The 12438-nt window shown below is 44.5% G+C and overlaps 2 protein-coding genes across 2 annotated transcripts; both read right to left on the bottom strand.

Moving 5' to 3' along the window:
- Nucleotides 1–1719: 1719 nt before the first annotated feature.
- LY79DRAFT_573048 (uncharacterized protein) lies at nt 1720–3815 on the bottom strand. The gene is made up of 3 exons (XM_060559429.1): nt 3381–3815; nt 3116–3295; nt 1720–3039 (listed from the first exon to the last, which is right to left on the bottom strand). Exons 1-3 carry the CDS (start codon nt 3664–3666, stop codon nt 1895–1897), a joined length of 1611 nt encoding a protein of 536 aa, XP_060407216.1. The 5' UTR covers nt 3667–3815; the 3' UTR covers nt 1720–1894.
- A 3552-nt stretch (nt 3816–7367) lies between these two features.
- Nucleotides 7368–9589, bottom strand: LY79DRAFT_573046 (uncharacterized protein). Its single transcript, XM_060559428.1, has one exon. It carries the CDS (start codon nt 9126–9128, stop codon nt 7527–7529), a length of 1602 nt encoding a protein of 533 aa, XP_060407215.1. The 5' UTR covers nt 9129–9589; the 3' UTR covers nt 7368–7526.
- Between the last annotated feature and the right edge of the window lie 2849 nt (nt 9590–12438).

The following is a 12438-nucleotide window of genomic DNA, read 5'->3' as shown; positions in this document are numbered from 1 at the left end:
ATTAAAAGATAATATTATAGCTTTAATAGTTAGTACACCTAGAGATAAATAAAGATTAAAATATATTAAAAAGGTTATAGTACTAAGTAAAGAAGTCTATAAATAGTATAGTTAAGGGTTAATTATAACTATTTTTTAATTTACTTTCTCCTAATTCTTTTGTTTTTATAAACTCTGCTTTTATATAACCCTTAGATAATAGTTTTCCTAGTTATAGCCCTACAGCTGGTGGTCCCCTGGTGCCCCCTACCTTAGGCACCTGACAGTAAAGCCTTGCTATACTTACTATAGCTCTAGCCTATAATACTATAGAAGCAGTAAGGTAAGGCAATATTTGTTAATATTAGTAATAACTATAATATAAAGCTAACTAGGAGTAGGCTGCCTATAGTAGGCAGAGGCTGGCCGAGAAGGAGGTAGAGGTGGGTCACGTGACCTATGGGCTTCTCTACTAACATACTTAGTCTAAGGAGGGTTATGGTCATGTAGACAGCGCTTGACTGATCTTCTAAGGGACAAAATCAGATGTTGTTAACTTTTTAATGGACAATAAAGATTACAGTGCGCTTCTAAATATAGTAGGCCTAACAGTATAAGTAGTAGGCCTTGTGTTGCCATGGTGGAGATGCTGATTTTAGGGTCAAGAGGTGAAAGAAGAGAACAGAAAGGAAGGACTAGTAGGAAGGGGGCAATCAATGGCTTTGCAGCTACTCTCTTGGTATGAGCAAGATTGTTGGTGGTTTGGCCGCGTTGGAAACGCTGTTGGACCAACCAATCATTCGTGGGCAATGAGGAAAGGGAACAGGGGTTCATTCGGTGGTGTACAGCGGGTGTGAAGTTAACAAATAACGGAGACTAGCGGGAGATCGTGGGTAACGTTTGGGGAAGACGCCATCTGATATACCTATACCGGTACCTTGGCACCTAACTTTATAATTTCAAGGTCGGGCCCCAGCTTAATTATAACTTATACAGGATACATTTGTCCCTTCCATACTATGTTGCACACCGTAACAGCTTAACTGGTGCTGATTGCTGGCTGCCTCCCCCTCCTCCAGGCCAAAGGCCATAATCTTACACATGCATCTAAGGTTCGGATCACGCGATGCGTCGTTCAGTACACGAAATCCAGGTTCGAGCCACGCCATCGGCCTAGCTCTTTCCATTTCGCCGTCCTCTCAATGGATACCGCCCGCACGCAAGCGTTGTCCGTTCGTCCTTTCTGGACCAGACTCTACATAGGTTATGCCTAAAACTGCCAAGAGGATTTAGGTGACTGGATGGCAGGACAGCTCGGGAATTCTTTTAGGACTTCTCAGCTATGAACTTTTATGGAACTTTAGACAAGCAATAACCTTATATAACTTATACTATAGTTCTTCTGTTCTAAGGAGTTATCTATCTATTAACCCTAGTTATTCTATCTATATAAAGACTATACTACCTGTGGTTCTAGCTTCTACTAAGGCTTATATTACCTATAGCTTGTCAGGTTACAATGTAGAATCTTTGTAGTCTTACTAATGTATATGTAAAGTAAGTTGTCTACTTCCTTATTATACCTTAGAGGATACTTGCTTAACTATTTTTAGTAGTCTAAACCTTATTTAGAATAGACATAAATTTATATATAGATACTAACAAAAGTAAGAAAGTAATTTAGGCTATAATAGTAATAGTTATAAAGTAGAAAAAGTAGTATTATTATTATTATCATTAGAATTATTATAAAGAACTTACTCTAGTAGTGGCCTTAGTTAAGAAAAAGAGAGGGGATAAATCTACTTGCTCTAATTAGCTGGATTTAATAATGGTGGGTCCGGCGGTCTTGGCATTATGGGCAGGGTCTTTTGTTAGCTCCCTCTGTACCGGTACTACTACTCTACCCCCTAACTTAGGGCCAAATTGACCTCGCAGTGTCGGGCCCTATCCAAATATGACCGCTGCCGACCAAGCTACTTAAATTGTCGCGCCACTCCTCATTGTCCGCTAGCATTGACTTGCATCCGCTTCTTGTGTTAGCACTATCTGTGCCGCTAGAGTTTAACCAGCAACTGTCAGGGTACCCGCCGATGACCCAGTTCACAGCCGCCGCCCGCCGCAATGCCAGATGCCATGAGAAGGTTGAATCCCTGACGCCGATGAAGTAGCCTGAGTGCTCCAGGATCAGCATGTCCACGAGCGCCTGCTGGTCCCAGGTCATGTTGCGCAGCGACGCGCCGGCAAAGGTGTCCTCAGGTAGCAGCTCATTCTTGGTCACGACGGTGATTGGCGCAACATCCTTGGCGAGACGGGCGATACTGTTGGCGTCGCCGCATGCGACGTAGAGCACCGACTTCTCCGTGTCCGGCAGAGTCATGTCGGGAGGGTGCGTGGCGTTACCATTGCGCTCCCTTAGCCGCTGATTGAGGTAGTCCAATTGATTCTCGTACGACAAGTAGTGGTAGTCGGTGGCGTCCTTCTCGACACGCAGGTGAACGCCGATAAAGGCGTTGTCGCGGACCCTCGGCTCGTCGCTAGTCCGGAAGTCGACATGCGCGTTGTACTGGTCCTGCATCCGCTGGAGCGCTGCGGCGGCCAGAAGCTTGATTTCGTCGCGAGGGCGTACAAGCCCACTGAAGTGACGCGCCATGGAGGGCGGGTCATACGCCACCGGCCAGCCGAACATGATGGAATGAATTCCGAAAATCACCGGGGACTCGGCCGACGGCGGCTTCCCTTCTGTTGATGATTCTAGCCACTTATCAAGGGCCGGAGGCCATTGTTCGGGCTTTGCAAGCATGTTTTTGCCGGGAACCTGCCACGGCTCAAGGTAGCTTTCGAGTTGCAGATCACCGACTGGGTAAACGTTGGGGAGACGGCGGATTCGCGCGTCCTCGTACTCCGGAGGGTGTATGACGAGGTTGGGGCAGTGTTTTCCTAGAGTCTTCAGGAAGCGCGATTTATCAATCAAATATTCAAGTCCGACACGATCGCTTGTTCGAAAGTCTGATACATCGTCGGCGTTTCGACGAGCAACTTGTGACAGCTTCATAGATACTGGATGAGAACGTAGATTACTTTAGTACTTTGGTTGTTGTAATAGGGAGAGTATAATGGTGGGAAAGAAGGTTACCTCTGGCCTCGATAACGTACCGAAGACACTGCAAGATGTCTAGGCGAACATTACCAAAACCTCCCTCAAGTGCGGAGCACTCGATGATGATATTGGGATTCCACGGTCTACTCCCCTGATTGCATAGCGTAGCGAGATCGGCGCCGGTGTCAATGCCGGTGATTTCTTGACGGGACCATTCTGGATGGCAGCAGGTCTTTATTAGCCAACATCCAAGCTCAAATGTCCGTTCCTTGCCCGGTGGCCACGGTTTCTGTTTCCATACCTTGCAACTGGCTCTCATCCAAGTTTAAGTCAGGCTTTTTGTCAAGTTCTCCCGCCAAAGACAGCCCCTGTCCTGGCTCGGGCGCAAGCAAGCTTTCACTAGTGTAGCTACTCGGGATACCCACGTTCTGCTCTTCTGGTGTTGTGCTAAGGTCTCGTACTGAAAGGCCGTAGGATTTCAATACGAAGGCAATGATGACAGTTGCGACGATCGCCTGGATGAGAATAGTGCGACATTGGCGTTGGGATATTGATCGCGTTGTTGACACGATGGCTGGTGAGACCATCTTGCCGAGGGGCTGAGGGGAAGGGAAGTACACGAGAAACTTTAGAGGAACTGCGTTGAGAGAATTATTGAGAGGGGGAAAATGATTGGAATAATAAGGAGCAAAGCCGGGAGTAAAAACGTGCAGTAAAAGAGAGGGTTACCTAGGCACTGGCAAGGTGTTAAGTAGTGGTGGATGAGGCATTGAGACCTCCTCTCTTGGTTATTAATGTGCATTCCACTGGACTGGCCCCTGTCTGAGGAGTGCCGGGAATAAACCCGTCAAGTCCCCTTACTCAGGGTAAGGACTACCGAATCCGGGAAAACGTCCCATGAGACCCCTTATCCCTAAGACAGGCCTCACAAATTGTAGCAAGAGCCATGAGAGAGCAATCACTTACCATAATGTAAGGACTATGGCGTCCTAGAAAAGTACCCTTGATCCGTTCCCTACTCTAGTAAGTTCTCTTGTATAACTTATGCAGAAAGAGTTTAATCTAAAGAGTAATATATAAACATGTACCTAGTTAAATAAAGTCCTAATTGCCCTAGTATCTATTGTCTAAAGTGGTGAAGGCATAGTGTTCATATAGAACATAGGGTAAAAAAGTTCACATTAGGAAAGAAAGACAAGCTAAGAAAACTTACACAACTGAGGTACTGATACAAGGCGGTCCCTCTTGAGGTTGCACAGGTGCTCAATAGTGACCATACGCAGTGGGAAAAAACACTGTAAAGGTACTATGCTTGGTTCTCAACACAAATTCACAAAACCACTTAACATGTCACCCTAAATATAAGGGATATATTCCACTCAGTTATTCCAGATAATCCCTAGTATACATACTAGTCAATAAGCTAAGCGATTTCTGGCGGCCAGCTAACGCAAGCAGGCTGTTTATCACATGCCTCACTGGAAACCGCTTAGGGTACACTAAATATACTAGTTAACCTACCAAGCTTAGACGTGTCTTACACCAGCCATACCTAACATCACTAAAAATATTTTAATAGCTGGAATTCTAAACTTTATACTCAAAAGTATCTTAAACAGGGCCTACTTGTGCTTAATGCTACCATAAGAGGCATTTTAGTATAATGTTATTAAAATTACCTTAAAGTAGCTGAGAGAAGATTAGACTGTTTAGTCTGCGTCTTTAATATTTGAGAAGCTGTCACGCAGGATATTGCCGCCCGATACCGCCTTCCGGAACGAGGTCGCTTATCAATCCAACCCTCTCTTCTGAATACAGGTACTCCGTACTCGCGGCGGAATCCACCAAGCGAGGCAATATTTAACAAACGCGTACTATAGTATTATAGCTAGAAGAAATAAGCCACTTTCAACTACATGAATTGCCCCCCAAGCGCCACTACTTGATGATAGAAGCACCTACACAGAAAAGTCGTAGAAAAAGGCTATAGAAAGAAGACTTTGCAAGAAATAAGGCCAATTGCCTTCCGGAGGCGACCATAAGGAAGAGGGCTATTACGCAATTTTCGGCTAGGAATACTCTCCAAGTCTTCTTCCACACAAATAAGAGACTCCTCCTAGTGCGAATGCACTTCAAATACCGTCCTGGAAGAGAGACTTGGGGGACTTTCTGTTGTTTAGTTATTCCGGTCACAAGCGGGCACGCAAAGGTAGCAGCTAAGAAGTTGCACAAGAAACTCAATGGCTAGAGACGGATTGATATTCTAAGTACTGAACTATGTGGGAAGAAACAGTCGCGAAAGATCTTTTTGATAAGTTAATCATCCAGGTCTTGGCAGAGGCCGTCGAGGCTCCCGCACAGCCTCTGGCGCGCTCTTCCAAACCGCTCTGAGATTCGATTTTGAATCTTTCATCATTTCCTCCGGATTCTGATCGCCTGAGGCTTTTATTCACCCCATTGTTTGACTTGTGGTGCTCTTGTAAGCGACATTCCGTTTTAGGTAGCTAGTCCGGAAGGCAAGATCTAAAGGTGTAATGTTGGCGACATGAGGTTGGAAAACCCCTCTGGGCTCGCAGCCAGTCGGAACATGGCCAGATGTCAAGGGCCACTATTCGATAGTGAGCTTGGAAGTAACAAGTCGGATCTTTTAAAAGAAAGCCAAGAATCCGACCCTACTCGTCGCTTGCCAAGCACAGGACGAAGCTAAGAGCGGCACAATGATCTAAGGAAAGGGTTTTTTCTTTCCTAATTTGTTTCCGTTTTTTATAAAAATTTATCTGCTCGCTATGAGGGGTCTACCCAAGAGTATTTTCAGAGGGAAAAGAATGCCTCTTTGTATACTCATTGAACTCTACTTCATTTCTTTAACAATCTGTAGCTTTTGCCTACACAAAGGAGGCATGCGACCTCTTACTTCAAGATACTTGTTAGTAGCTAATCCAGACGACCATGAACTGGCGTCCGGATTTGAAAGCGAAGGCAGACCGACGGAGTTTGAGCCAGCTGTTCCAGAAAAGCGGTGTAACCTGAGAAGCATTAGGTTGCTTCGAGTTCTTCTAATCGGCATGGACATCGCAACCGCAGTGATTTCAGCTGTTAGCTTGGATAGAGCTTGATACCTTGAGCATTGCTAGAGCAGCAAGAGCCGCAGTGATTACTGCCGACCGGATCTTAACGGTGTTTTGAAGATGCGTTCAGCTTTCTCTAAAAAAAAAAAAAGAACACCTCTTTTTTCCCCCTCTCTGAATATTAGGCCAACTTGCAAAGGACTGATCCTTGACGCCCTTGATTTTCACTTAGTCTTCTGAACCTTAAACAGGAAGCTCTGAGACAACTCTTCTATCTAGAGGCAGCCTCTGTTAAAAGAGGTCTACAAAGCTTAGAACTAACGTACATGTATTATTATAGGCTTGGCTATAGAAGAAGGTATAAGCAGAGCCCTGTCAAAGCGTGTTAATTAGCAATAGGTAATTGGCCAGCAGTCATTGCATACACATACCGCTTCAAAATATCATTTGTATAGCTGACGTTGGCATTATATCTCACAATTGGGTTTACAACGAGCGTATTCCTGAACTAAGACAAGGCTAATGCCTGATTTGACTTGGTGAATAACCCTAAGACTTTGACGCTATCTAGGAATGGGCTCGGGAAAACAGCATTAAAGACCTTCCAGCGATGTGGAACCAGTTCAAATGTTCTCCTAAAATGAAAATTGTCTCGGGTGATGGCTATGCCTGACTTGATATGAACTAACTTTAGCTTAGGCTGAAGTAGAGTACAACACCAGACATCGTAACAGCTCTTTAGCACAATCGCCTTTTAGCGAGCTTGATTACCGTTGACTGCTTAAAATATGCATGAGTTGAAGCAGCACGAAGTCCGATCTGACTTCTGTCAATCGTTGGAGGGCGATAGAGCGACGGTGACGAACGCGAGCCGGCCCAGCTCGCCACTAAACAAACAGGAAGACGCGACCCTTGCGCACAAAAAGAAGACGGTTGCGCCGCCAGGGACCAGGACTGGCCCAGTAGGCCTCTTCCATTGTCTTTGACAAGTTGACCAATGACAGGTGGAGATACTTGTCAGGAAAGGGAGGCCCTCTAGTCGAGGTAGACCACCAATGCTTTTCTCCCTTCCCTCGTCCGGGACAAGGGTCGGCCGATTTAGAGCAACTCTACAACCGCCCGGACTTCCGTACCGCTAGCCAAAGGTCCTTACCAAGATGCTAAGTGGTAGTTTTTACCTATTACACACAGCATTAAGGGTGAACAACGGAGTCACGCATGTGTCGCATCTCGCCTTTATTAACCACTACTTTACACGAAGCGCCTGCGACAGTATCAAGTCGTATTAGCTGCTTGGATGGTGTAGTTAATTAGTAGACTTGCTATCAAAACACCGAAACCAATACTCGGCTTTTGCACGTGCCCAAATAGTAGTATCTCTACTCTTGTAGAGCCTCACGCATCTTCGCTTTCATTTCGGCCATCTGAGTCGTGACATTCTTACGCACATACTCTCTCAGCCGTCCACCCAGATTCCCGTCACTCTCTTTGCCCATGTACTCGCTAAATAAATTTTCAATATGCTCTTTCACCAAGTCGCCCAAATGCTCCATCGAGTCGCCCATGTATTCTCCCCACATGTCGCTCATTTTGACCCTCACCAAGTCTTCCAATTCGTCCGAGACATTTGGAATTTGCTGGTCCAGTTTGCCGCAAAACCCTTCCAGCTCACCAAAGTGAACGTCGAGGCTCTCCAAGGCCCCCTCAGCCTGATCTTGTCGTTGTGCAAGATCATCATACATCTCCTCTAGCGCACGATAACGTCCCTCAAGGTCCGTATTATACCGCCGCAATTTTTCGACGTCATCCTGTAGTTGCTTGATGATTTTTTCTTGTCGTCTTTGCTTGCTCTGTTGGTCCTGCCGTAGGTACTTTATCTGTTCTTCTTGCTGTTTAATCTGACGCATCAAGTTACGAAGCAGTATATGATCATTGATGTCCGCATCGTCTGATTCAGGTCTCAGCTTTGTTTCAAGGCGTCGAGCGTTTCCCATCGCAGCCGGTGCAGATATCGTGGTAAATGAATCCTGTGAAAGCACTCTTTTGGGGCTTGGGTGCAGGAGCACGTCCTCATTTCCACATTGCCATACGCGTTTGGAAGCACCTGACACATTGCGCGACTGCTCGGTCTCGCTGTACTTCGGCGGTGCACAGTCAACAATGGACTTTTCGACGAAATTGGCTGCATCATTTGAGATCGTCCGGGATTTCTTTCCCTCGGTGACGCATTCGCCGTACTCAGGGGGTGAGCCCTGATGACGCGGGACGGTGTCGAAGTCGACTGTCGTGGCACATGACTCAGTAGTCACTGGTGAAGTAGATCTGTTCCGCTGCTTATCTGCCCGGGCGCTACGATTGTAATCACCAGTGGCGAGCACCTTGCCACCAGTACCACGGTATAGTCTATGCAGATCCACCGCTCGTTGATATGACGAAAGCTCTTTGCCTGTCAAGGTCGGAAAATTCTTAACAGCATTGACGCAACTATTGAGCAGCTGCTTCGACAGTTTGTTGGCCGGAAGATACAAGGAGAACGACGGAGAGACCGCGAGCGAGGCGACGATATCAAAGGTGCATCGAGCCGGACTGTCGAGAGCCTCATAGTCAGGGAAATTCTTCGGCACGATAAACTGTGCGTGAATACTATCACGCAGCTGGAACCGAAGACGAGCCAGGTCGCCCTTGCAGCCCTGTTGACGACGCACACTGTCCAAGTGTGGTAGTCTTGCATCATTCGATCTGCAAAACTCAAAGCTCATCGAATCGAGATGTTCGGGTGTGATTTGCAGGTAGATAACAGTGTCATCGCAGTCACCACCACTGACAGTATCGCTGAGACGGAGACAAAATGATTTTGGCGCTAGATGCGCACTGCTGAACTTAAATGCCCGGTCGATGAATTCATGCTGTCGTCCGTCTTTGTCTTCGCACACCGCGACGACGTCGAGAGGCGGTATTCGTAACACAATGCTGGATGACATGTCGCGTTCGCTTGCAATCGATCTCCTAGACGTCCACAGACTGGGAGTAGCAAGCAGGAACCAGGTGGGTTGGTACTTGTACTTACCGTGATTATAGCGCTGTGCTTCCCTGCCATTTGACTCAGTCCTTCACGCGTTGCTGTAGACAAGACGGGTCCTGGCGTGATCACGATCCAACTCGAGGTGCATTGGGGACTCTTCTACAAGTAGTAGAATGACCAGAGCGACGGGTGACAGATCCAAGCCGGACGCTATACGAAGGTCATGGCTTGGATGGGTTCCGGCGGGTTCTAGTCCTGCTCGCGCAAAGAGTCAGGCAAGCAGTCAAGAGCAGTCGAACGACCGGGACGCCAGGGACAGGTCAGTCAGTCGACTGTGAGCGTGTGCGCGCAGGACGAGGCGGACAGAAATGGAAAACGAAACGCTGGCGTAAATGGAGATGGGGAAAACGGCGAAACATAGAAGGCAAAGGAGAGAAAAATACAGGCAACAACGGGGGCTGGCAAGCGGAGTTGGGTGGTAATCGGCAATACATTATTCCGTTAATGAAACCGCAACGCATACTGTAGGACGAAGGGCCAACCAAATCTTGCTTGATGAGGCTATCGGGCCCCATAATGGATGATTGGCCCTGAAAGGAGAAACCGACCAGCAACGGAGATCCGACATATCTATGCTTTAGCGACATACCATCAAAACCCCCGTTGTTGTATGGTATGATCAGGCATGTTTTCCACGTTTGATAACACTCCTTGGGGCCAAAGGGATTGAATCCTGCATGTCGGTTTAGGGCTGTTGGAATTGACTGCAAGGCTCTCTCACTAAAACGTGCCAAGAATCAATTTGGTTTGAACCAGCACCGATGCAGGTAGGCGGGCACTGCAAGCAAGTATAAGCAGGACTATGTACCTCCAGGTAGAGGTTGGCGAATTGTTCCTAACTGAACTGATAATACTGGTTTGTAGTACCTAGTGAGCGAAGAACGCCTGCTCCGCCACGATTCAATACAGCGAAGGAAACCACGGCACCCGATTGATTTTCAGATCTCTCTAGGGGCGTGATCCTGAAATGTGTGAGTAGCGTAACGCCCAGGCCGCCCTTGATCTTCATTCTGGCCAGGACATGTCGGGTAAAAGCTATAAGTTGGTGTAGCGACTCGGAATGCATCTAGGTGTATAGGTCTCAGGAGTCTGGACGCTTCGTAGACCCTTGCAATCATGAGGGTGCATGCCCCTGCGCTGCACAGTTGTCGTGATGCCTTCACCGGCCTCACGAGCCGTTCGTTTCGGAACGGGTTTTCTTCGGCACAGAAACCCAATTTCTCCAGATGGGTTCGTCCCAACACGAAGGACCCACTTGAACAAATCTATTTCTTCGTGCCACAGACCCTGTTTAAGTCACAGAAAACTAAGTCGTTTTCTTATGCCTTTTCCTACCCCAAAAGTACCTCTACGACAACAGGACTGTTGCCCAGCGTTGTAATACATCGCACAGCGCATGCTCCCGCTACACAACCGCTCGGCTTAGATGGCTTGTTAATGAAGCGATCCCGGCCAAGCAAGCAGTGAATATTTGATTATTGCAACACAATGACACAGAAGCTGCAGCCAAGCCAATGGTTAGCTTATGATTCCACTACCTGTTGGTGAGGATGATCGCAGCTGCAAAGAAGTCTAGCTATTCTCGTCGAAGAAGGCGATATGTGAAGGGCTGATTGGCTCTGAACTGAGGCTGTTGGCATATGGGTGATGCGGCCGGAGGCGGTAGGTCACGTGACACACCGCCTACCGGCAGAATCCCCCACCCTTGCCTATACGCAAGGGTGCTGCTACACTTGTGCTCCTACTTTACCTTGTTAACTAGTTAACTATTAATAACTATAAATTTAACTACCTTTTCTTAACCTTTGTAATATTACAAGATATAGGATCCTATTAATTAACTAGTAAAAACCAACATTAATTAATAGTTAATTATTACTAATAACTAGTAATTAATAAGGCTTACTATTATAGAAGTTTACTTAGCCTACTATAACCTAGTAGACTACTAACTAAGTTAAGTATTATTAAGGCTACTTTACCTCTACAAGAAACACTATAGTATCTATTACGCTATTAGAACCTCTTTAATAAGCAAGAATCTCTTCTATACTAACTATAGCGCTATTAAGAAGAGACACTTAAGTAGTAATAATTACTACCTTATTTAACTTTCCCCTTTATTTTTATATTTACCCCTTTAGAAAATCTATCCTTATTTACCTTATATATATAAAACTAACTAGGCACTATCTAGACTTATAAGTGTAAGTTATATTAAGAAGAAACTTACTACTTAATTACTACTATAAAAGTTATATAGTAATTACTACTAATTAACCTTAATAACTAACCTTATAATAAGTTAATCTAGTAGTACCTTACACCCTAAGGTGCCTACCTTTATAGTAAAATATATTAACTATAAGAAGTATAGCTAAGAAATCCTTCTTAATAAGTAAACCTTTCTACTATTTACTTCTACTTTACTTATTATATAGCTAAATAGGCTAAATATACCTTTATAAGTTATAAACTTTAAAGGGACTTTTAATATTACTTTAATAAATAAGATAAAGCCCTCTTTAGTGCTACTAGTAAAACACTACTATTAATTTTTTATAACTTCTTTCTTAATTAAGGCGTCTATATACCTAAAGACTATTAATAAATTACCTTATACCTTATTACTATTATTAATAATAATAAGTTTTATATTTAAATAAATAAAGAAGTTAAGAAGGTATAGTATAAGTTAGTAATATTTAATAGGCTTATTAAAATATATAATAGCTTCCTAAATAATATCTAACGTAGTTATATTAGCCTAGAGTAGTATAAGTAAAAACAGTAATAGTAACCTATTACCTATATAACTAAATAAAGCCTAGTAATATTTATAAACCTTAAGTAATAACTAGTAATAATATAGGCCTAACTTAATAAATAAGTGTAAAAGTTATAGTAGTAAGAGCAGTAAACCTAGTATTACTACAGTAGACTTAATTTATATAAGATTTACTACTTCCCTTATATAATATAATATAAGGACTATCTTAATAAGGTAATAGTCTATTATCTTTCTTTGCCTATTATTAATTATAGTAAGAACCTTTTACTTACTTATACACTAATCCTATAGAACCCTAAGGATAGGATAGCTACTACTAATTAAGAGTAATACTATTAGTAACTATCTTTCTCCTTAGTAATTAGGCACCTTAACTAAGATTATTACTAATAAATCTAAGTATACTAGTAAGATATAT

Source organism: Colletotrichum navitas, assembly GCF_030913465.1.
Source record: "Colletotrichum navitas strain CBS 125086 chromosome Unknown LY79scaffold_174, whole genome shotgun sequence".
NCBI lineage: Eukaryota > Fungi > Ascomycota > Sordariomycetes > Glomerellales > Glomerellaceae > Colletotrichum > Colletotrichum navitas.
The sequence above is the reverse complement of the archived record's forward strand: the minus strand, read 5'-3'. Positions and strand labels throughout refer to the sequence as shown.

What these genes read in the sequence shown, in the direction of transcription:
- LY79DRAFT_573048 (XM_060559429.1), bottom strand. Translation starts at nt 3,666, where the DNA reads ATGGTCTCACCAGCCATCGTGTCAACAACGCGATCAATATCCCAACGC. An exon ending in GGATGAGAGCCAGTTGCAAG is followed by an intron (nt 3,296 to 3,380) that starts GTATGGAAACAG and finishes GCTGCCATCCAG; the next exon opens with AATGGTCCCGTCAAGAAATC. An exon ending in GTACGTTATCGAGGCCAGAG is followed by an intron (nt 3,040 to 3,115) that starts GTAACCTTCTTT and finishes GTTCTCATCCAG; the next exon opens with TATCTATGAAGCTGTCACAA.
- LY79DRAFT_573046 (XM_060559428.1), bottom strand. Translation starts at nt 9,128, where the DNA reads ATGTCATCCAGCATTGTGTTACGAATACCGCCTCTCGACGTCGTCGCG.